This window comes from Apium graveolens, chromosome 7, assembly GCF_009905375.1.
Source record: "Apium graveolens cultivar Ventura chromosome 7, ASM990537v1, whole genome shotgun sequence".
Classification (NCBI taxonomy): Eukaryota; Viridiplantae; Streptophyta; class Magnoliopsida; order Apiales; family Apiaceae; genus Apium; species Apium graveolens.
This window is the reverse complement of record NC_133653.1, coordinates 54921895-54942904: the sequence shown is the minus strand read 5'-3', so window position 1 is coordinate 54942904 and position 21010 is coordinate 54921895. Positions and strand designations below refer to the sequence as shown.

Below are 21010 nucleotides of genomic sequence, written 5' to 3'. Positions count from 1 at the left end.
CAAAGATGAGTAGTATTTAAACCGAGACAACTGCTAGCCCCATACATCTTCTCAAAAAGATATAATGGCTGAAAAGGCACCAAAACAGTTACTAGATTCATCCTCCCAACTGGGTGCGTCTATTGAAATTCGCCTGTCGGCCAGGGTATCCGATGTAGTGTCACCATCTCAAACATAAACAATTCTTGATGCACAATGATAGGTTACACACACAAAGGATGAATTGACGGAAACAAGAGTTTCAACCATTTTAAGGACATATTCGATTGTTCAAGGTTCTTTAATGGACCAATTGCCTTTACAGGTTTTAGGAGAGGATACTGATCCAATAGTCATATGTCAGTGGTCAGTGTCTACCTTCCCAGGACTAATAAACCTGGATGTATCTGCGGATAGTGGATCTGACATAGGTGCAGATCGACAACTTGTTGACAATGATTCAGATATTACCTGATGAGTCACAAGGAAATGTCTTCACAGACATTGGAAGGGAACTTTGAACTTTATGCTAAATTCTTTGGATCATTGTTTACCTTCCCAGAGTTCAAACCTGGAACCCTAAAAGGGAAACTAGCAACTTGTAGATTATGACTCAGATTCATCTGACGAGTCTAACAAGGATGGGGATTTGCGAACTCCCATTGCACCACCTGTGACCTCCTTAAGAATGGCTAAGGTGATTTTTCTTGCAGGTACAGCTGGATTTTGGAGCTATGAGAGGAGTGATACACTTGTGAGAATGAGTGTAAACACGAGTGGAGAGAAGAGTGAAACACTTGTGAGGTACATAAAACAGAATCACACACTCACAGTAAGGAAGAAAGACAGAAACACCATATCCCATTCCCTATCCCTAAACATGGTTCTTGATACTTCGGGTCTCGATTCTGTTTATGATTGGAACTTAACTCTTAGGAACCTAATATTTACATATTGGATTAGAATACTTCGGGACCTTTGGGAGCTCATAATTGGTAACAATTGGTGATCTCACATTTGGGAGGTATAAGGAGTTGGGAAGATTGGTTAACGGGATGATCAACAGTGAAGTCATTCTTGCAGCATTTAAAGGGACATGGTTGATCAGACTATGACTTGTTATTTCTTTTCCAACCAAGTAACATATGAAAACTCTTTCAGACAACAACATACATTCCTTCTCTAAGGGGGAGATAATAGCTTATATAATAGTTTGGAGGATTCCTCAACTAAGGGGGAGAAATAGCAGGAAGGAGGAAAAAGGTAAAGCATATGTACACTATACCACACCATTGTTGTTTGTAACTACTGATCCTATTGTACGGGAGAGGTGGTAAAATACAAGGTGATTTCCTAGTAATCAGAAGAAGTGGTTTGGTTCATCACTATTCTTCATAAGGGGAGAAGCTGTTTTCCAAAAGGGGAGTACCATTAGTTCTTATCTGCGGATCCTATTGTACGTGAGAGGTGGTAGACGAAGGTGATCTCCTTTAAGCAGTTGATTCTCATAGGGGGAGAAGCAAGAGAGATATGCGCTTCTCAACAGGAAATGTGGTTGTACAAAAGAAGCTGCTGATGATTACTTCAAGACTGAGAAGTACTATCTGGAAGAGATTTGAAGAACCAAGGAAATGAAGATGAAACTACTTGAAGATCGGTTCAGTGCTAGAGGAACAATCATCTTTCATTTCAGTTACTCAAGAAATCTGGAAATGCAGTATTTGATCCAGAAACCAGTAGCATTATTTACAAGTCCTGGTACATTACTTTTTCTAGTTGTTAGTTGAGTTATCCTCTCTATTTAATTTGTTTGTTAGGATAACAATCAAATAAGGGGAGATTGTTGGTGAGACTGCGTAGCTGTATGAACAGTTATGTGATAACTCAACACTAGAACATGACAGGTTAATAATACTACGTCTACACAAGAAATCAGGAAGAATGAAGACAAGGCAAATACAAAGAATCAGAAGATTAGAAGAAGGCCTGAAGTTTGTCTACATGTCACTGAAAGAAGTTTATTAATATGATCATGCCTCAGTGAAGAACAAAGGTTAAAGACTTTCAGGGTTTCAGAAATGTTGAAGATTCAGTATACAAATGCTACCGGAAGATTTCAGTGTATTGGCATTGATTGAAGATAGACAGTGTTCGAAGCATAGGAATCTGAAGAATTGAAGACAAGGTATAGACAGAGGTTAATGAAGACGTTGTCTAAAGTACCAGAAATGATTCAAGTGAAATTACAGTTGTTTATTGACAGTCAGTGTCTGAAGCAATAAAGTTGAGGCAAGTTTAACAATGTAATCAAGGCTATAATACGAAGACCTGAATCGGGGTTAGTCGTCTGTGAACCAGACCAGTTGCACTAGGCGTCAACAGCTCGTGAAAGGAATCTGGGTATTATTTATAGAAGGATTGTTAAGTTGAGGAACGTACTTGGATTGAACGTTTATATGTTAAAGTACGAGAAGAGGTGCGTGGGGTATACAGATAAACATCTCAGGGGACTGGCGAAGCTCAAAGTTTAATTGTTAAATTAAATAAATTATTTAATGGACTTTAATATAATTTATTTAATAAACTTAAAATGATTTATCTTATAAACTTTGAATAAGTTTATTTTATAAATCTAAATTAATTTATTTATATAAGTTATATTTAAGTTTATTTTATAAATTAATTTAATTACAATTTCTTAAACTTAAAAAAGAAAAGAAACAAAAAAAAAGAAAAAGAAAAGAAACAAAAAAAAGAGAAAAAAAAAAGAAAACAAAAGAAAACAAAAAGAAAAAGAAAATAAAAAGGAAACAAAACAAATAAAAGTATAACAAAAACGTGTACATGTTTTTGTTTTTTTGGTTAAGTACATTAACATGTACTTGAATGTCGCCACAGGATTTCTCTCACCCCCTGTCGCCACAGAAGTATTACTTAGTTTTGTTTTCAGTACTAGTAACCCCCCTGTGGTCGCCACACGGGAGTTAGTTTATTTAAACTCTTTATTTAAACTCTTGTTATTTGTATTAGTAAATAAGCAGTTATCGCCACAGAGATTAACAAGCACCCCCCTTGTCGCCACACAACCTGTCGCCACAGAAAAAGTAGTCGTCACAGAGCTCCTCAATTCTCAGCCACACAATTTTATTGTGTATAAAGTCTACACTTTGGTGCAGATCTAAATGAGTACTGTTTATCTTCTTCTCCAACAAAAAGAGAGCTGATAAAACAAGAAGCGGAGATTTACAGAGGAGTTCAAGCTACTTGAATATTCGTTTAACTTCTCACCGGAGTAACGTTATAATGCCCGATTTAATTCTTGTATATTCTTAGGGGCATTATAATTGTTACCCGGTAATTAAATCCTAGTACAAACAAAAACTAGATTATTGTATATGATTTGATTTGTAAATCTTTGTAGTAGATATGAACTTTGTTGTTCTTAGATTGTAGCCGGTTAATTTATTTACCAGAGTGTAGCAACACCCTCGAGGATTTATATACGAATATATATTTCCCCGAATATCTTGTGTTCCTCGTTTTATTGTTCCAAACACTATTCCTCTCAAGAACGCGAAACCACTAAACGAGCACTAAATATTTTATCCGCTAAAGATTCGAAAGAATTTTTAATTTAGTGATTATCGTATTCAACCCCCTTTTCTACGATAATTCGGGACCTAACAATTTATACAAAATACAAGTGAATGTCAAACTTGTAATTGCAGATTACTGCACAGAATAAAAATTTACTGCATTTAGCAATCATGATATTGAATTATTATAGTATACAAATCTCTCCAATAAAACTGAATTAAATACATGCACGATATCAGTATGTTCATGTTCAAAGGTCTATCTTTACATATCTATCTATCTATACTATAATAACCGAAATAAGGTATAATTTGTAATTTGGTTAACCCCTCATTTTGGTTATTGCTTTCAATTACTACCGTCGAATCTTCTTCATCAAATAATCAGAGCCATTTGATTCAGGTACTAAAAAAAATCGCCTACATAAGTTCTCAGGTTCGAATCCCGTCAATAACAAATATTTATATTATTATTTATAAAGATACATATATATTCTCAGGTTCGAATTCCGTTAACAACAAATAATTATATTATTATTTATAAAACTACATATATTAACTCGGGCTTGAATCTCATCAATAACAAACATTTACATTATTTTTTATGAATAACAATTTTTCTAAATTATACATTATTTATCAACAACGACCATTTACATTATCAATCATATATTATTTATACTATTTGAACTTAACTTTAAATTATATACAAAAAAATTATAATTATACAATCATTATATAGTATTTAATTATTTATGTAAAGTTTTAATAAAATTATATAAAATTAAAATTAAAATATATAAATATTAATAAAGACCCGTGCATAGTACGGGCCGTAAACTAGTAGAATATAAAAGTCAGAATCTAGCACTATATAATAATAACCGGAATGTGGTATAATTCGGTTCAACAGTTATTCTCTAATTTAGTTATTAAAGAAAATAAATAAATAGTATTATATATCCGTTAAACTACTAAATTGTTAAACAATTAGATATAATCTACTTATTCTACTAAACTACGACCACAACGTATTCTGTTATTAAAAAATAAATAAATAATATTTTATATCCGTTAAACTACTAAATTGTTAAATTACTAAATGGAGTCTACTTATCTTACTAAAGTTATCCATTATTTTTATAATAAATTTATAATTATTATATATTAAAAAAAATATTTTCAAAATTAGAATATAACGGGATAGATAAAATTTTAAAATATTAACGGAATCCGGATTTAAGCTAGTTTCAGATAATTTAATAACTACAAGATTAGAAACGCAATGAAAGCAAAGCAACCGTAGCGATTTAGTACAATCTCTGAACATAGCCAATGGTCGGATGCATGAAGGGGTACACACATTGCTATACGGTGAAACCAAACCGAAAACAAATTGCTATTCTTATCTACAGATGATACATAACGTACATTTGGGTTCAGAAGAATTTGTGTACTGCTCATTACCAAATCCAATTTATGCTTTTCTTCAGAACTGCCCTTTAATTTTACTCTTTTCTTATGCACACAATAATAAAGTAATTAATTCTTAATAAGATGACTTGCTGATTGATAATTTGCTCTTTTGAGCTTGGTCCCTGCTTCTGCTATAGCTGCAGACTCTTTGCTAACATGCCATTTGTTCTTTATTAGCAGTTGCCTCTTGGTCAGGTTTTTCGTAAGATAACTTCCGGGCTTTTATAGTTCCCTTCCCTTTGGGTGAAATGGACTTAACTGAAAGCATTGGTTTCATTGTCGGTGAATATTTCAGGTTTTTACTATTTTTGCTTGATTGCCTACTCACTGCTTTCTTCGGACTTGGTTGAGCAAGGGCTCTGCTTTCCCATGGACGAGCTGCAATCCAGCGTTCTGTCCAGCTCCAACCCCAGATTGCATTGCCAAGTTCATTATTGTTCAAAACAGGATTTGAATTGGCCCTCCACTAAAACAATATGATGTGTATTTTAATGGCCCTACTACCAATAACTTGATAAAGCTAAAGAAATTACTAGGTCATGTGTCTTACCTGATGAGAGAAGGCATAAGCCATAGTTCTCTCACGCTTCACTGCTGCTGCTTCTCTTTGATAGATACTTGTAACAGACTCCTCCTTTGTTTTAGTGCCACAATCCCATTCCACCTGCAGGGTCCAGGCGTGTATTAACTATTAAGCTAATAGCTGAATCAAAATGATTATATATACAAAAACCAATCATATGTTATCCAATGACATTAAAATTCTTAGTATTAGATTAAGTGAACTAGATAAGGATTCAAGTTCCAGCTAGGAGCAACCTATGTGTATTATAGTGGTGTGCTTGGTATGGGAATCCTAAATTTGTTTGCTAGATGCATAGCCATAACACATACTAGAGCTCTCGGGAGAGTAACTTGGTCAGTGTATTAGCACTTCTACAAGGGAGAGCTGATCTCGGGCCAAACTAATAATTCAGAAAACCGAGACTCACACATACTATGTAGTATGTGAGTGAATAATTTGCTCAAATAAGCCTTTACCAATACACCTAGCAGGTCTGCTCTTGTGAGGCTTCATTGTGTAAATAGTTTGTACGTCTTGTTTACAGGTGCCGTGAGTCCTATGTCCTCAGTTACAAGATTGCACGTTCCTTAATCATGCAATTTAATACGAGCTCACAACTAACCATGTCAAAAATTAAGATCTAGTTTCCATTGTATTGTCATCTATTTGCATGAACTAAATAAAAGTCTTGCTATATACGTACATGGTGAATTTGAATAACATATTGCCCATCATTGGGTACCTAAATATTAAATGATCATTAAACTGAGGAATGGATGTTATAAGAGATCATTATTGAGGAATTTCACAGAGAAGTTTTTTACATCTAAATTGAGATGACTAAAAAGCTAGTTCATATCCTACAAAGTATGAAGGATCTTACTTATGTGTGCTACAGTCTGCTGTATCTATATTGCTGGGAATATGTTACTGAGAATGAACCAAGTGCTGGTTGAAACTTAGCAGTAAACATCAACTGAATTATGTCCGTTATGATAATTTGCTAAGAGACTTCTGGCATCACATGAGAATTCTTAGGACACACTGATTGCATATGTAAAGGTCCCGGACGGTCTTACCTCTAGGTCATGTAGCTTTCCATCGAGCTTCAATTGACTTTCCATACTCTTCTGTCTAATTCGAGCTTCTGTTGCCATACTGATTCTACGAGCTCGAATTTCAGATTGTAATCTGCTCCATGTGTGAAGGTGTCTCAGAGTAGCCGAAGCTTGCTTACTCGCAGAATTGTTGAGAATTAAGGTGCGCAATTTTGAAGTCCCTTTCAAATGGCGAAGAGTTTTTCTTGCCTGCAACAAGATGAAGGATATTATTTCTACATGGCTTTTGTAACCACATCCAGCACTATTTAACAATACAGCATCTACTTGGACTACTGAGCACCTTGCTATATTATTACTGTTCTCTATCTTCGCAGGAGTTAGACTGAATAAGAATTCTTCTCCAATAGTTAAAAAATCTAATTCACGGTTACAAACTGCACGGTGATTAAGTCAAGGCCATAAATAGAAAGGCAGGTTTTATGTAAATGTCCTCCTGTTAGCCTGTACTTGAGCTATTAATAATCATATTTGAAGTTGCTTTTAAGCTCTAACAAGATAAAACATATAGTGCATACTGCATACTATCCATCCAAATTTTATTGTAAGAAGTGGTTGCACCTACTAGGATCATACAAATTAAATCACAGTTACTTACTTAAATTACAAATATGCACAAGAATGTTGTGTCTAAGGATTACTTTCTATACCTCTATGATTTTTAATAATAACCTTCTACGCATTATATCATTCCAAAACAATATATGGGCAGGGGATGAGAGGATCACGGGGCTTACTCTTTTGAATGCGAACATAAGTTAGAGGTTATTTCACAAAATAAATACACATACAAAAGCATTAACATGGACACAGAAAGATGCAGCACAACAAGATGTACCTTGTATGCTCGAAATGCACTCTGAATTTGGATTGCTGCTATATCCTCAAATGGCACAACGGCCCCAAGTTTCTCATCAGAGATATTGTTAGCAGTATTGGAGGACTCTTTCTGTGAACATTCCTACATTAAAGTGAGACAAAACTACTTAGAAAACCAGTTCTGTTATAGAAAGTAGAAACACAATGGGCAGTTTATGAAGATCGGTATCAGTTGTACACTTGTACTACAGAGAAGAAGAATTAAAAGTTACAATATAAGCGAAGATACTGATTTAGATGCAAAGAAAGTTTTAGTATTCTTGGGAATATAATGTGACCAAGTTGTTGCTATCTTGTAATTTTTTTTCTAATGTGCTCACTTGTCCCAATAGCCATTAGGCATACATTTCCTAACATTTCAGTTGGCCTTAGTTTGACAAAGAAACCAAATTATAGCAATAAGAGACATGTCATACAAGGTACTGAACCTTGAGCACACACATAAATCACAAAAATTTAACGTTATTAATGTTTCACAACAGGAATCATCACAGAAGACTAGCATATAATATCGACTCATATAATCATTGATTTTCAGGCACCGAACATACATCCAAACCCGAACATACTGTGTACAAGGGCTGACCGCTAAAATACAAATCAGGATTGATCGTGCATAATCACACCATATTCAAAGGTACCTTTAGGGATTTTGCTTTGCCATTCTTTTCTTTCTTTGAGCCAATTATCTTTTTGAGCCAACCTCCAGAGCCCATTACTACAATTTTAATTCTGTATTACCTTGCCTGCACACATGACCTTAAACTTCAATAATCAGATGCATCAAAAAGGTTATACACCTACCAACAACAAACCTTTGGATTAAAGGATACAAAGCAATGGCATGAGAAAAATTAGAATGAAATTACCAGCATGTACATAAAAACAAATATGTGATCAGTATCATGACCAAATGCATGTAAACAACAAATCAGAGATACAACAATGAGACGAGTTAACACACGAATCAATAATAAAAAAGGGTTAAAATGCATACACAAACAAGCAGTAATAATATACGAAGAAGAGTCCTCGATACGGGTTGTCGTAGTCCTGTTTATATAGGAATGGTGATCGCAGTAGAGGTAGAATAAAGACAACAAGTAGAAGAAGAAGATGATGAGAAGGAACACAAGGTTGGTTTGCAGTATTGATACTAACCATGGCCCATCACTACATTCACCTGCAATATTTATTTTCTAAAAGATGATACACTTTAGAGTCCAAACAAATAAAGAGGTCACCAAGTCAATGACAGAAGAACAAACTATGCAAAATATGTGATTATATTGCCCTACTCTTTCTTAGATTAATCATTAGATTTTAAACTCTTATATTGATATTATTATTTTATTTGTAGGGAGAGAGAATCTCTATTATTATGTGTTGGTACAGGGATTATATATGATTGGTGTAATTATTGTTTTTTTAGATATAACAAGGAGAGACAATCATGGAGGTTGGTACTTGGTAGGTTGGACTGGCGCGAGTTTATGATACATAAGGCGCAAATTATTGTTGATTTTTACTAGAACTGATGTTTCGGGTTGTATACAAACGTTCCGTGTACCTTTGTATTTTCGGGTATCAAATATTAAATCTGAACCCGACCCAAATTTACATTTGTTTATCAATTTGGTGACACTAATCCGGAACTAATATATTAAATGGTGAAATGCTCACTCACGTATTCAAAAAATAATAAAATATATTTTAGTATTTACAATTATATATATGTTATTTGGAATAGGCAAAATTCATATTTGATATTTAGTATTTATGTGTATATTATTTATTTTTAAAAATTTAATTATTTATTTGTTCCGTATATTTTCGTTCCGTGTCGTGTACCTATATTGGAAATCCAAACCCGACATTAATTATATTCGTATTTTTTTGTGTTGGTGTACCAAATTTTCGAATCCACGCACTAATTATTCGTATCGTTTCTCACGGTATTCATGTGTCTAGGTCTAATTTTTACACCTTTATATCTCTTACACACACGCTCTTTTCTGTTTAAACTTTACTTCTTATTTTAAAATTGATGCCAAATTACATTATTTGTATCTAGGGTTTAGCCAAAATTTGGCAACTTCGAACAAATTATTGAGACTGATTTTTTTTTTTACAATAACTTGTCCTGACTCGATCTATAACTCCAAATGTGAAAACTATTCTAAGGATTTCTTGGTGCAACCGAAATGTCAATTATTAAAGGATTAAATGTTAATAAGTAATAGTAACACAGTATGCTCTGAATGGAAATAACAAAATGACCTTTAAGGTCTCTAGCTCGAAATCTCCTCAACCTTTGGTACAGTATGAATTAACCCTGTGGACCGCTCACAGCAAGAGCTGTTTTCTTACACATCAAATCCTTTTCCTTCTACTTCGCTTTTCTACATTCCTGGAGCAAAATATTTTAAAAAAGGGAAGAACTACAAGGATGGGATATCCAATGCTTGTAAAACGTCTTTAAACTCAAAGTCACGTGTTTGTTTGTTGAACCTCTCGATCAGTTTGTACCTATTGTCATTCAGGTAAAAGGATTGTGTCGTCTCTAGAAGCCACTTTGCCTCGGTGTCTGTAAGCTTGCTAGCAAATACAATATCCCCACGAATAAGAACCAAGTCCTTGGTTTCTGCAAATTCGGTGTAATAGGAAACTGTAAAGTAAGGAGTAGCTTCGGTTCCCCTTGCCTTGTAATCTTCAAGACCAGTGAAAATCATATGTGGTTTCTGCACTGTAAAGATATTTCTGTGAATTATTAGTACTAGAAATCCAAGTGTAAGAATACTAGAAATTGTAGATATACAAGTGTCTCTACCACCCTTCGACTTGACCTTATACATGTGAAGTAGAAATCTCATCTTGTTAAAAGAAATATATTACATAAGTTACACAAGTTTCCTGGTGAATTTTGATAACTTTGAAAGTTTTACTGGTTAAGGTACATCATCAAGTTTATCAGTCATCTTTGGTGAATCAACCATCAGCTTCCTACAATATATTTTCCTTAAAAAATAGGTGGAAACTACTGCGTTTGCTATGATACAGTGATCCCCAGACTAATGTGACTTGCACAAAATGTTTGCTGATTTGGTATTGGCAACTGTTATTACAAAATACTAAAGTAGAATATGCAGTTAACACAGGAGCAAACCTTGAGCAAACATTGTTGTATAGCCACTTCCCTTCCGCAGCGGCATGACAAAATATCGGCTGAAGGAAAGCATACATATAATATGTTATATCATGTGCGTTATGTGTTTTTCTAAAGAATATTCATAATTATACATACATACCACATATATATATGTATGTATATATAGTGGATTAATTTTAGGATTACCAGTCGGCAGCTCTTTGCTGGAACAAATGATATAAGCTTGCTTTCATTGATACACCAATATGACCTCTTCCCAAATGAAACTATATCAAACAATCATACAGAACGCAGGAACTTAATTAGCAGTTGAGATTATGCTTACAAATGCACATAGAGAAAGTTTGGTATTTGTGAACAATAAAAAACATGGAATTATGAAACTTTATTATTTCACTAGGAAGTTGCAGTGACATATTAGAAACTTTCTTACTCCAAGGTATTACACATGAAAATGTATATTTACTTTAGAATGTCTAAGTAATTCTACTATACTTTCACTTCACTTGGATGAATTGAGAGGTAAGAAGAACCAAAATTCCACTTCACTAATTACAACTCTACATGTCTACTGAAGTGCTACATATATACACTCCATGGTGAATACATTCAGCTATTATATAACAATCCCTTTGGCCAGTATGAGTAACAATTTACCTATAATTATTATCATAGATAGTGTGAGTAACTACAGTTTACCTATAATTATTTTCGGTAAAAGAAACATACCACCCATATGTAGCAAGGAAGAGAAAAGTCATAGTGATATCCCAAGCAAGAGCACGAAATTAAGACCTGTCTTAGGATTTCTAAGTATGTTTGACATAGGAATTTATTTGCAAATTGCTAGTACATCACTTGGGGTCTTATATTGGGCAGTATACACCAGATCTATAGCATGATAAGGATCGTTGGGTGTTAAATAACAGCTGTCAAAAGCACCAAAGTCAAACAAATCAATACGTTTACTGGAATAACATTTAACGTAACATAGACAACTACGTAGTAAGAACTGAGCAATTATATCCTGGATCAGCACACCATAAATCCTTTCTTTAGAAGCTAGAGTGAACTTCCTAAACATATGTAGAAACAAGAATAACAAATATAATGGTAAATAAAGAAAAGAAATTACATCATCCCAAATGTCTGCAAGATCCTCAGGCGATTGAAGCTCTGCCCTCCTAATGTCAATGATTGATCCTAAAGGTTTCGGTTTCAATGGTGTAAACCCAGAGGCAAAACTCGATTTCCGGCACGAACCAAGTGAACCCCACTTCATAAAATCACCTCGAACATCACCAAACTTTTTAACATCCACAGGCCGAGAGTAACAAGTAAAACACCTCTTAGTAAGAGTAGAAGAACATGAAGAACTGCCAGAGAAACTCCCCGCTGAAGCCGTTACACCCCTCGATAATCTGTTCGCAAACCGATACATGATCTGTAGCACTGTGGCTGCAATGCAAGTTATACATGTAAAAATACAATCTTGCTCCAAACCATCCCTATTTATATCAAATTCGAAACACGGGCCAGTGAATTTTACACAATTCCACTTGGGTATCCACAATTACAGGCCTAAAGAACATGTTACATGTAATAAACAATACATCAAAATTGACTCAAGATTTTTTTTTTGCTAAACTGACTCAAGAATTTTATCGAACACGTTATATGCACTATCAGTTGCTCGGAATATTACAATACAGAGTCACAAGAGAAGCTCAAATTGCTAAAATATTTAACTACTGCCACAAATTGGGATAAATTATGATAACAACATATAAACAAAAACAATGATACTAACAAATTTGTGCAAGTATAAGTATGCACATTTCTAAAAAAAATAGATGGGTTACCTGAATTTTAATTGGAATGAGTTTACAGTCGAGTTAAACTGCAACTCAGTGGCAGGTTGATCCCCCACTCAGATCGCCGAACCAATGTTGAGAGATTCTGTACCGGTAATAAGTAAACTTGACTTGTAACAAATAAATATTGCGAGAACTCGGAAGGCTCAAGAATTAGAAACATTAATTTTTTTTCCTTAAAAAACATTAGTTTTTAAAAGTAATCGGAAACATTAATTTTTTTTCCTTAAAAAACATTAGTTTTTAAAAGTAATATTTAAAGGACAATGCTACGTTTCCAAAAAAATTCTTAAAAAAATTTCCCAAAATAACGCGTGTCATTTTTTAATTTATGGGATTCATATTGCTATATGAGGTGCCCATTTATTTATTAACGAACATCCAATAACACATTAAAAACATCTCATTCCGGAACAGTTTTGTGAACAGTTTTTTTGGGAATCTAGCATTTCTCATATTTAAATTTTACACTTTTTTTGATAGAAAATTTCAGAATTCTAATAAGTGTTACAAGAATCGGACATCAGACTAAATCGATATATATACCGATTTATAATTTATTGAAAATCGAGAATTTATCAGAACAATAAATCGGAAATAAATTAAATATATTTTAATATTATTTTTTTAAATATATATGTTAAATATATATTGTATATGTAGTTAGGCCTCATATGGACATGATTCATGGATAATGAACCTTAATAGTCATAAGGTTACAGGCACATGTCATTATTACTTAAAGTGGTGTGCTCATGTACTCCTTTGTACTGATTTACAGATGAAGTCATAGAATTTTATTTTTTTAATGCAAATTCATTTATTTCATCTTCTTTGTTGTCCGTTGTCTTCCTCTTCAAACTAGGGGAGCACACGGGTTGACAACACCGATCAAACTGATCCGACCCAATCCTATTTTGGGCCGATTAAACCGAACTGTTATAACCCGATATTAGGTTGGGTTAAAAATATGTCAACCCGATTTTAATGGGCTGGGTATGGATTTAAAGTTATTTTTACCCAACCCAACCCAACCCGAATTTTTAATTTATTCGTATAAATATATACTATGTATATCTCTATTTTATACTACTTGTATTAATATGTTGTTCAATTTCAAACTAAATTTGTTGCATATCAATTATAACCAATTATATAATTTGTTTTCCATACACCATAGAGATCCTTTGCACTTTTTTGTGTATAAAACATATATTACTACAAATAAACCCAAGAGTTTATCGTAGAGTAATGTTATGTATCTCGAAAGATATCTAAAAAAATATTCTCGAATGACACATAACATGATCTTGTTTCTGGATTCGTATGTTTCCACAAGTAGTCTCATATCATAAATATATTTTTTATCAACTATTTATTTTGAATAACTTTTAACAAACCGTTCAACCCAACCCAAACCGAACCAAACCGATGAATAAAGGGTAGGGTTGGGTTGCATTTTTATTTTTTACGGGTCGGGTTGTATATTTTCAAAATGATTTAATTGGGTCGGGTTGCTAAAATGGCTCTAACCCGGCCAACACGACCCGTGGGCACCCTTACTTAAAACTCTCATCGGAGTTCATCTTCTCAATTTTTACTTTTCTTTTACTGTTTTTTGCTGTATCCCAATTTTAAATTATCCCAATTTCTTTCGACAGTTAATCCGATTTTTGATGATTTTGACCTATCTGACTGAAAAATGATTTTTCGACAATTTCATGTTATAAGAACGGTAATTGTCCAATCAACGATTTGTCGGCCGATTTATCGGACAAATCGCCGATTTTTAGAATCATGATTCTAATATTAAAAAATGTGTTTTCAATGTATTAAAAACTAAATTTTATAAGTTTAACATATTTTGATTGATAAATATTAAAAAAAAAGACAAATATAGCCGTTATACAATCGAGCCGTACTAAAATGACCATTCTCAAAAAACTGACAAACTTTAGCCGTTTTAACCTGTCGTGCTTGAATGCGTATCATATTTTGTTAAGAATATATTGTAGTCTTGATGATAACTCACCAAAACACCTTAAGTAGAATTGTTAAGTGTCATTTAAAAGCCTTCAACGGATAACCACAGTCTATCCGTGTTGTGCAAAACATGCCTGTACAATAACAGGACTAAGTCAAATTGACAACCCTAAGTAAGTTGTTTTGTAATCTTAGTTTGCATTTTGTATTATAACTCTTAAAGTTTATAAAAATGTCAAAGAGTAGACTGGAGTCTTCTTCTGTAAACAGTATCAAGCCTAAGAATTCTATCTGGAAGAAGATCAAGAAGATCATGCCTCAGAAGAATTATGAAGAATTTTGGAGTTGAATAAATTTGTTTTGAGAAAAATATTCTAAGTCAAGTTGACAAGTTCTCTAAAAGTCACAGATTTAGTGTTATAGAGAAGTCATTCGAGAACTCCATAATGACTTATAGAGAACTCAGGAAAGCTACTAGAGAACTCATAAATATCAACATGCCAAATTGAAGACATGAAGATTGGAGATATCGACAAGTCATTTCTTCACTAGAGAACTCAGAGTTATCGACAAGTCAAAATTCACTAGAGAACTCCGAGTTATCGACAAGTCAAATTTCACTAGAGAACTCAGAGTTATCGACAAGTCAAAATTCACTAGAGAACTTTAAGTTATCGACAAGTCAAATTTAACTAGAGAACTCCGAGTTATCGACAAGTCAAAAAGTCACTAGAGAACTCAGAGATATCGATAAGAAAAAGTGAAGATATGAAGATAAGAGATCTCGACAAGCTAAATTCTCTTATAGAGAACTCAGAGACCTTTACAAGTCAAATTAACTATGGAGTATTAGAGATCTCGATAAGCCAATATACTTATCGAGATGTCAAGTCCTTTATATGCCTAGCTGGAGATCTCGAGGTAAAATCTCAAAGTACAAATTGCAGACCAGTTCAATATTATAGATTAACAATCAACAAATAATTCAACCAGTTGGATTGACAAGTCTACAAAAAGAAGCTTGAAGAGTGTGCAAGATCAAGGGTGAAGATTAACTGACAAATGAAGATCAAAGTTAACACAGTACCCAAAGATATGCTAGGAAGATATATTTTTCCTAAAATGAAAGGATAAGTGACAGGTTACTAAAGTGAATAGCATCTCTTATTATACACTGTGTAAACCTGTTTTTAACTATCATAAAAAGTTAACACTGGTCCTTTGTTAACTGTAACAATTTAGATAAGAAAAATCTAGCATTCTCTCAGGGAAGAAGCTAAACTCTTTATCAACAAAGAGCCTTGAAATTTGTAGCAAAATATTCTTAATTTTAATATAAAATTAAGTGAGTTTTGAAATATTTGTGTTATTCATTGTTGCATGTTTAATTTCTGTTTTAACACATCTTACTACAAGATTTGATTTACTTTGTTCACAAACAAAAATACTTCAAGAAAAGCAGAAAAACATAAAAACACATTCACCCCCCTCTGTATGTAACTCATTACCTAACAAGTGGTATCAGAGAAAAATCTGAAAGTAAACAGATTCAAGATCCTGGAAGAATAAATACACAGAAAATCAGTAGCATCAAAATTCCTACCTTTGATAAAGCTAACTACATTCTTTGAAAAAAGAAAATGTTGCTGTTTATCAGGATGGCCAATCCACTATACATTTAGATTCTAAAAAATGGGCCCTTCACTCCTATGGTTAGAGTTGAGGAATCTACAGATGGTGATATGGTCATTCCAGCTTTTTATGCTCCAAAAGACCCTTCTGAGTACACTGAGCCTGAGAAAGAAAAAGTTTCACTGGATAATGGCTTGTAGCTAATATTAATAGAATCACTTGAAAATATAATGTACAATAACATTGTCAACTGTGACACTGCTAAGCAGATCTGGGAAAAGATTGAAATACTCTGTAAAGGAACTGAGGAAGTTAGATCTAATCAAAGAAGAATACTGATTTCACAGTATGAGGGTTTCATGGCTAAGCCAAAAGAATGTATCACTGATGTGTTTGAAAGGTTTAACAAGCTGATAAATGACTTGCAGCTGCATGAAAAATACTATGAAGCTGAAGAAGTGAACTTGAAGTTTTTGCTTACACTCTCTGACCATTTGGAACAAAAAATTTCAGCAATCATAGACGGGAGAGACTTGAGCAGAATAACACTGGAAGTTCTATATGGAATCCTAAAAATATATGAATTAGAGATGATCCAAAGGAAATCATTAAGAATTGGTCAAGGGCATGTTGCAGATGGTTCAAGTGCTCTAATTGTCAATGAGAGCCAGACCTCTAATGATGAGCCAAAATCCCAAATTTTAGTTGCCTCAACAAGTGAGCAAAGAAACAATGATTCACAGGAACAAGTCATTCTGGAATTGGAAGAAGATGAGTTCTAAACCCTAGATGAACTTGATGAGCTTGATCAGTCAATGGCCTATCTGGAAAGAAAGTTCTCTAACATTAGAGTAAATAAGCCAAGATTCTTCAAAGGTAAATGACAATCATTCAACAAAGACAACAACTAGAAAGGAAAAGGGAAGTACACATCTGATAGCAAAAATGATTGCAAAAATGGTTAGAAAACTGGATCTATTGTAGATCAAAGATAAGGTGTTTCAACTGTGATGAACTAGGCCATTTTGCTACCGAATACAGGAAACCCAAGAAAGCAAAGAAAGATAAAGCTTATCTTGAACTGGAAGCAAAGTATGAAGCTCTTTTGAAGAAATAGCAAAGCAAAGCTTATATTGCAGAGGGGAAGAGTTGGGATGACTCTGATAATGATGAAGATGAAGAAGTTGGAAATTATGAACTAATGGCCTTGGAGCAAGGAGAATCATCCTCATCAAAATCACAGGTACCAACTCTTACTACCATTGATTTATATGTGAGTCAATATAAGGAAACTATAGGGAAGATGGGCATAAAATCGTTTCACATTCATACAAGTATGGTTGCTGCCAATGAAGAAGTTAGCAGACTTACAAAGATAAATGAGAAGCTTGAAAATGAGAAACAAGAAGCTGAATTATTGTTGGTAGAGCTTGAAGCTGTAAGACAAGAGAATTCATATCTGAAGAACAAGCTCAAGTGTGCAAGTGAAATTGAAGTAGTGTTAAGGGAAAAGCTGGAAAAGAATGAAGTAAAGTTGAAGTCCTTCAAGAATGCATCTGAGGTTGTTGGACAATACCATGAGAAAAATAAGCCATGTGTAAATATTGCTATTGGGCTTGATTCTGATGTCGTGAACAACAAGAAGAAAGATACAGGTGACAAATGAAAAACAACAGAAAATGAAAATGTTCCAGCTATGCTGAAAAAGGTTGTTTCACCTATGTTCAAGGCATGTGAAGTTAACTTCAGTGAAGAAGAGTTGATTATAAAGCAAGAAATTGTTGATGAAGATAATGTGAAGAAAAATGCAGAAGCAACTTAATCTTTCAAAACTGAAGAGAAGATCATGGACAACCAAGGTTCCAAGACACCTGTCAAAGAAACCAAAACTGAAGATGCAAGAAAGAAGAAGAAAAATAGAATTGGGAAAATTGGGATAAAAAAAGCAACAATTTCGCTTATGTTGCAGATGCTCCAAGAAAGAAATATGAAAAATGTGGCTCTGTGAATCACCTAACTCATCTTTGTAAAAAGGTTGTTAGCAAGCCAGTTGAAGGAGCCTGCAAACACAATGAAGCATATGCAAATGATCCCTACTCATTCAATGACAAGTTTGATTGCATCCCTTGCAACTTGAAAGTGATGAAAAGTTGCCACAAGCTGAGAGTAGACATTAAAGCAACAAAAATTTGGTGTACAACGAATATGGAAAATTCAAAACAGTTAATGAATTCTATTTTATCTGAAATAACTCATTCTACTTCTGCTAAATCAGTTAACAAGAAGAAAGTGCCCAACACTGCTTGGGTTGCTAAACACACTTAAACCTCATTGTGTGCAGGGCAAAATGAAGAAGGTCATATGGATCATAGACAGTGGATATTCCATATATATGACAGGTGATAAGGCCCTGCTATCACGATTTGAGGAGAAGGTTGACCCTTTGGTGACCTTTGGAGACAACATCAAATGATTCACAATGGAATATGGCAAAATTGTTTCTGGAAATATTGTCATTGATGATGTAACACTGGTAGCTGGTCTTGAAGTGAATCTTCTCAGTGTTAGCCAATTTGCAGATACAAACTTTAAAGTTTTATTTAACAAAGAAGAGTGCACTTTTATCAGCAAGAAAACTGGTGAAATTACTCTGAAAGGAGCAAGAAAAGGAAGTATTTGTTACAGACTTGGACTTAGCAAATAAGGATGGAATTTGTTACTTCTACACCAAGGCATTAGAAGAACAAAGCAAGCTATGGCATAAAAAGTTGTCTCACTTGAATTTCAAGGCAATCAACATCTTGGTCAAGAAGGAGTTGGTAAGAGACATGCCTAATCTGGAGTTTGCTCAAGTTGAAGTTTGTAAAGCTTGTCGGAAAAGAAAAATGAAAAGATCAAGTCATAAGTCAAAAACTGTGAATTTTATAAGCACCAGTGCAACTTATTCACATGGACTTGTTTGGACCAGTAAATGTCTTATCAATTTCAAGGAACAAATATGTACTTGTGATGGTGGATGATTTCTCAAGATACACTTGGGTAGAGTTCATGCACTCTAAAGATGAGACTTCACACATCATAATTGAGCACATAAAGAAGATAGAAAAATAGGCTGAAGATCAAAACTGTGTAAAGAGATTGAGAAGTGATAATGGAACAGAATTCAGAAATGCAACATTGAGTGAATTCTGCAAAAGCAAAGGTATTGTTCAAGAATTCTCAGCTGCTAGAACACCTCAACAAAATGGGGTAGTTGATAGAAAGAATAGAACATTGGTAGAAGCTGCTAGAACAATGTTGCAAGATTCCAAGTTGCCAACAAGTTTTTGGGAAGAAGCTGTTAACACTGCATGCTATATTCAAAACAGATATCTCATCAACAAGGTTCATAGAAAATCACCTTACTCAATCTTGTCTAAGAGAAAGCCTACTATAAAGCATCTTCATGTGTTTGAAAGCAAGTTTTACATTTTAAAAGACAACTCTGAATATGTGAGAAAATTTGACTCAAAGGTTTTTGAAGCGATTTTTCTGGGATATTCATTGGAGAGAACTGCCTATAAGGTCTATGTGATTGATCAAAAGAAGATTATGGAAATCACATATATGACCTTTGATGATGACAAGTGTTTATGCTTGGAATGCCTTGATGATAATGAAGTTGAAGCCCTTGCATTTGAAAATCTCAATATTGATAGTGATTCTGATGGAGAAGATGAAGCTAATGCACAAAAGATGATGAATGAAGAGTCTACTGAACAAGAAAATTATGGGAATGGAAACTCATCTCAAACACCTAAATTTCATAGCACAAACTCAGGGGGAGAAAGAGATGAAGGATCTACAAGTCATACCAATGATGAAGAAAATGATGAAGGCACAAGTCAACAAACTCACACAAGGAAGTGGGATAGAAGTCACACTAGAGAAGCAATTATTGGTGATCCTAATGCTGGTGTGAGAACTAGAAGTGCTACTGCTAATGAGTGCCTACATGCATGCTTTCTGTCTCAAGTAGAGCCTAAGAAAATTGAAGAAGCTCTAATGGATCCTGATTGGATATCTGCCATGCCGGAAGAGTTAAATCAGTTTGAAAGGAACACAGTTTGGGAGTTAGTTCCTGCATCAAAGAACAAAATTATAATTGGAACAAAATGGGTGTTCAGAAATAAGATGGATGAAAATGGTATAGTTACCAGAAACAAGGCAAGGTTGGTTGCAAAAGGATACTCACATCACGAAGGAATTGATTATGATGAAACTTTTGCTCCAGTTGCAAGACTTGAAGTAATAAGGATTTTTATAGCATTTGTTGTACACTCAAATTTTAAAGTGTATCAAATGTTAGTCAAAAGTACCTTCCTAAATGGTGAGCTGGAAGAAGAGGTTTATGTGCAACAGCCACCTGGCTTTGAAGATCCAGAATTTCCAGATTTTGTGTATAAGTTACTCAAGGCTCTATATGGACTAAAGCAGACACCTAGAGCTTGGTATGATACATTGTCAGAATTCCTACTTAAACATGGTTTTACTAGAGGGACTATAGACAAAACTCTCTTCTACAAGAAACATGGTAATGATATGATCCTAGTTCAAATTTATGTGGATGATATCATCTTTGGTTCTACAAATGAAATTTTTTGCCAAAGATTCTCCAAGCTTATGCAGAGTGAATATGAAATGAGTATGATGGGAGAATTAAGTTACTTTCTTGGACTACAAGTCAGTCAAAGAAGTGA

The 21010-nt window shown here is 34.0% G+C and overlaps 2 protein-coding genes across 4 annotated transcripts; both read right to left on the bottom strand.

Annotated features, from left to right (window-relative positions):
- Positions 1 to 4861: 4861 nt before the first annotated feature.
- LOC141670729 (protein IQ-DOMAIN 9-like) lies at positions 4862 to 8877 on the bottom strand. 3 transcript variants are annotated; one of them, XM_074476714.1, is made up of 6 exons: positions 8611 to 8877; positions 8255 to 8372; positions 7573 to 7695; positions 6696 to 6923; positions 5602 to 5715; positions 4862 to 5517 (listed from the first exon to the last, which is right to left on the bottom strand). In XM_074476714.1, the coding sequence occupies exons 2-6, from the start codon at positions 8327 to 8329 to the stop codon at positions 5203 to 5205; spliced, it is 855 nt and encodes a 284-aa protein (XP_074332815.1). In that variant the 5' UTR covers positions 8330 to 8372; positions 8611 to 8877; the 3' UTR covers positions 4862 to 5202. The 3 variants fall into 3 exon arrangements, with proteins under 3 accessions (XP_074332815.1, XP_074332814.1, XP_074332816.1); XM_074476713.1 differs by having other exon boundaries at positions 8255 to 8359; positions 8611 to 8876; XM_074476715.1 differs by having other exon boundaries at positions 8255 to 8359; positions 8775 to 8793.
- Positions 8878 to 9799: 922 nt separating this feature from the next.
- Positions 9800 to 12801, bottom strand: LOC141675214 (uncharacterized). The gene is made up of 5 exons (XM_074481925.1): positions 12645 to 12801; positions 11918 to 12240; positions 10969 to 11048; positions 10780 to 10838; positions 9800 to 10359 (listed from the first exon to the last, which is right to left on the bottom strand). The coding sequence occupies exons 2-5, from the start codon at positions 12221 to 12223 to the stop codon at positions 10055 to 10057; spliced, it is 750 nt and encodes a 249-aa protein (XP_074338026.1). The 5' UTR covers positions 12224 to 12240; positions 12645 to 12801; the 3' UTR covers positions 9800 to 10054.
- Between the last annotated feature and the right edge of the window lie 8209 nt (positions 12802 to 21010).

Bases quoted from the DNA above. Each gene is read 5' to 3' on its own strand.
- LOC141670729 (XM_074476714.1), bottom strand. From the start codon at position 8,329: ATGGGCTCTGGAGGTTGGCTCAAAAAGATAATTGGCTCAAAGAAAGAA. The intron at 5,716-6,695 runs GTAAGACCGTCC...TGGACCCTGCAG, and splicing joins GAAAGCTACATGACCTAGAG to GTGGAATGGGATTGTGGCAC. The intron at 5,518-5,601 runs GTAAGACACATG...ATATTGTTTTAG, and splicing joins CTTATGCCTTCTCTCATCAG to TGGAGGGCCAATTCAAATCC.
- LOC141675214 (XM_074481925.1), bottom strand. From the start codon at position 12,223: ATGTATCGGTTTGCGAACAGATTATCGAGGGGTGTAACGGCTTCAGCG. The intron at 11,049-11,917 runs GTAATTTCTTTT...TGTTTGATATAG, and splicing joins TTGCAGACATTTGGGATGAT to TTTCATTTGGGAAGAGGTCA. The intron at 10,839-10,968 runs GTAATCCTAAAA...GCTTTCCTTCAG, and splicing joins CAGCAAAGAGCTGCCGACTG to CCGATATTTTGTCATGCCGC.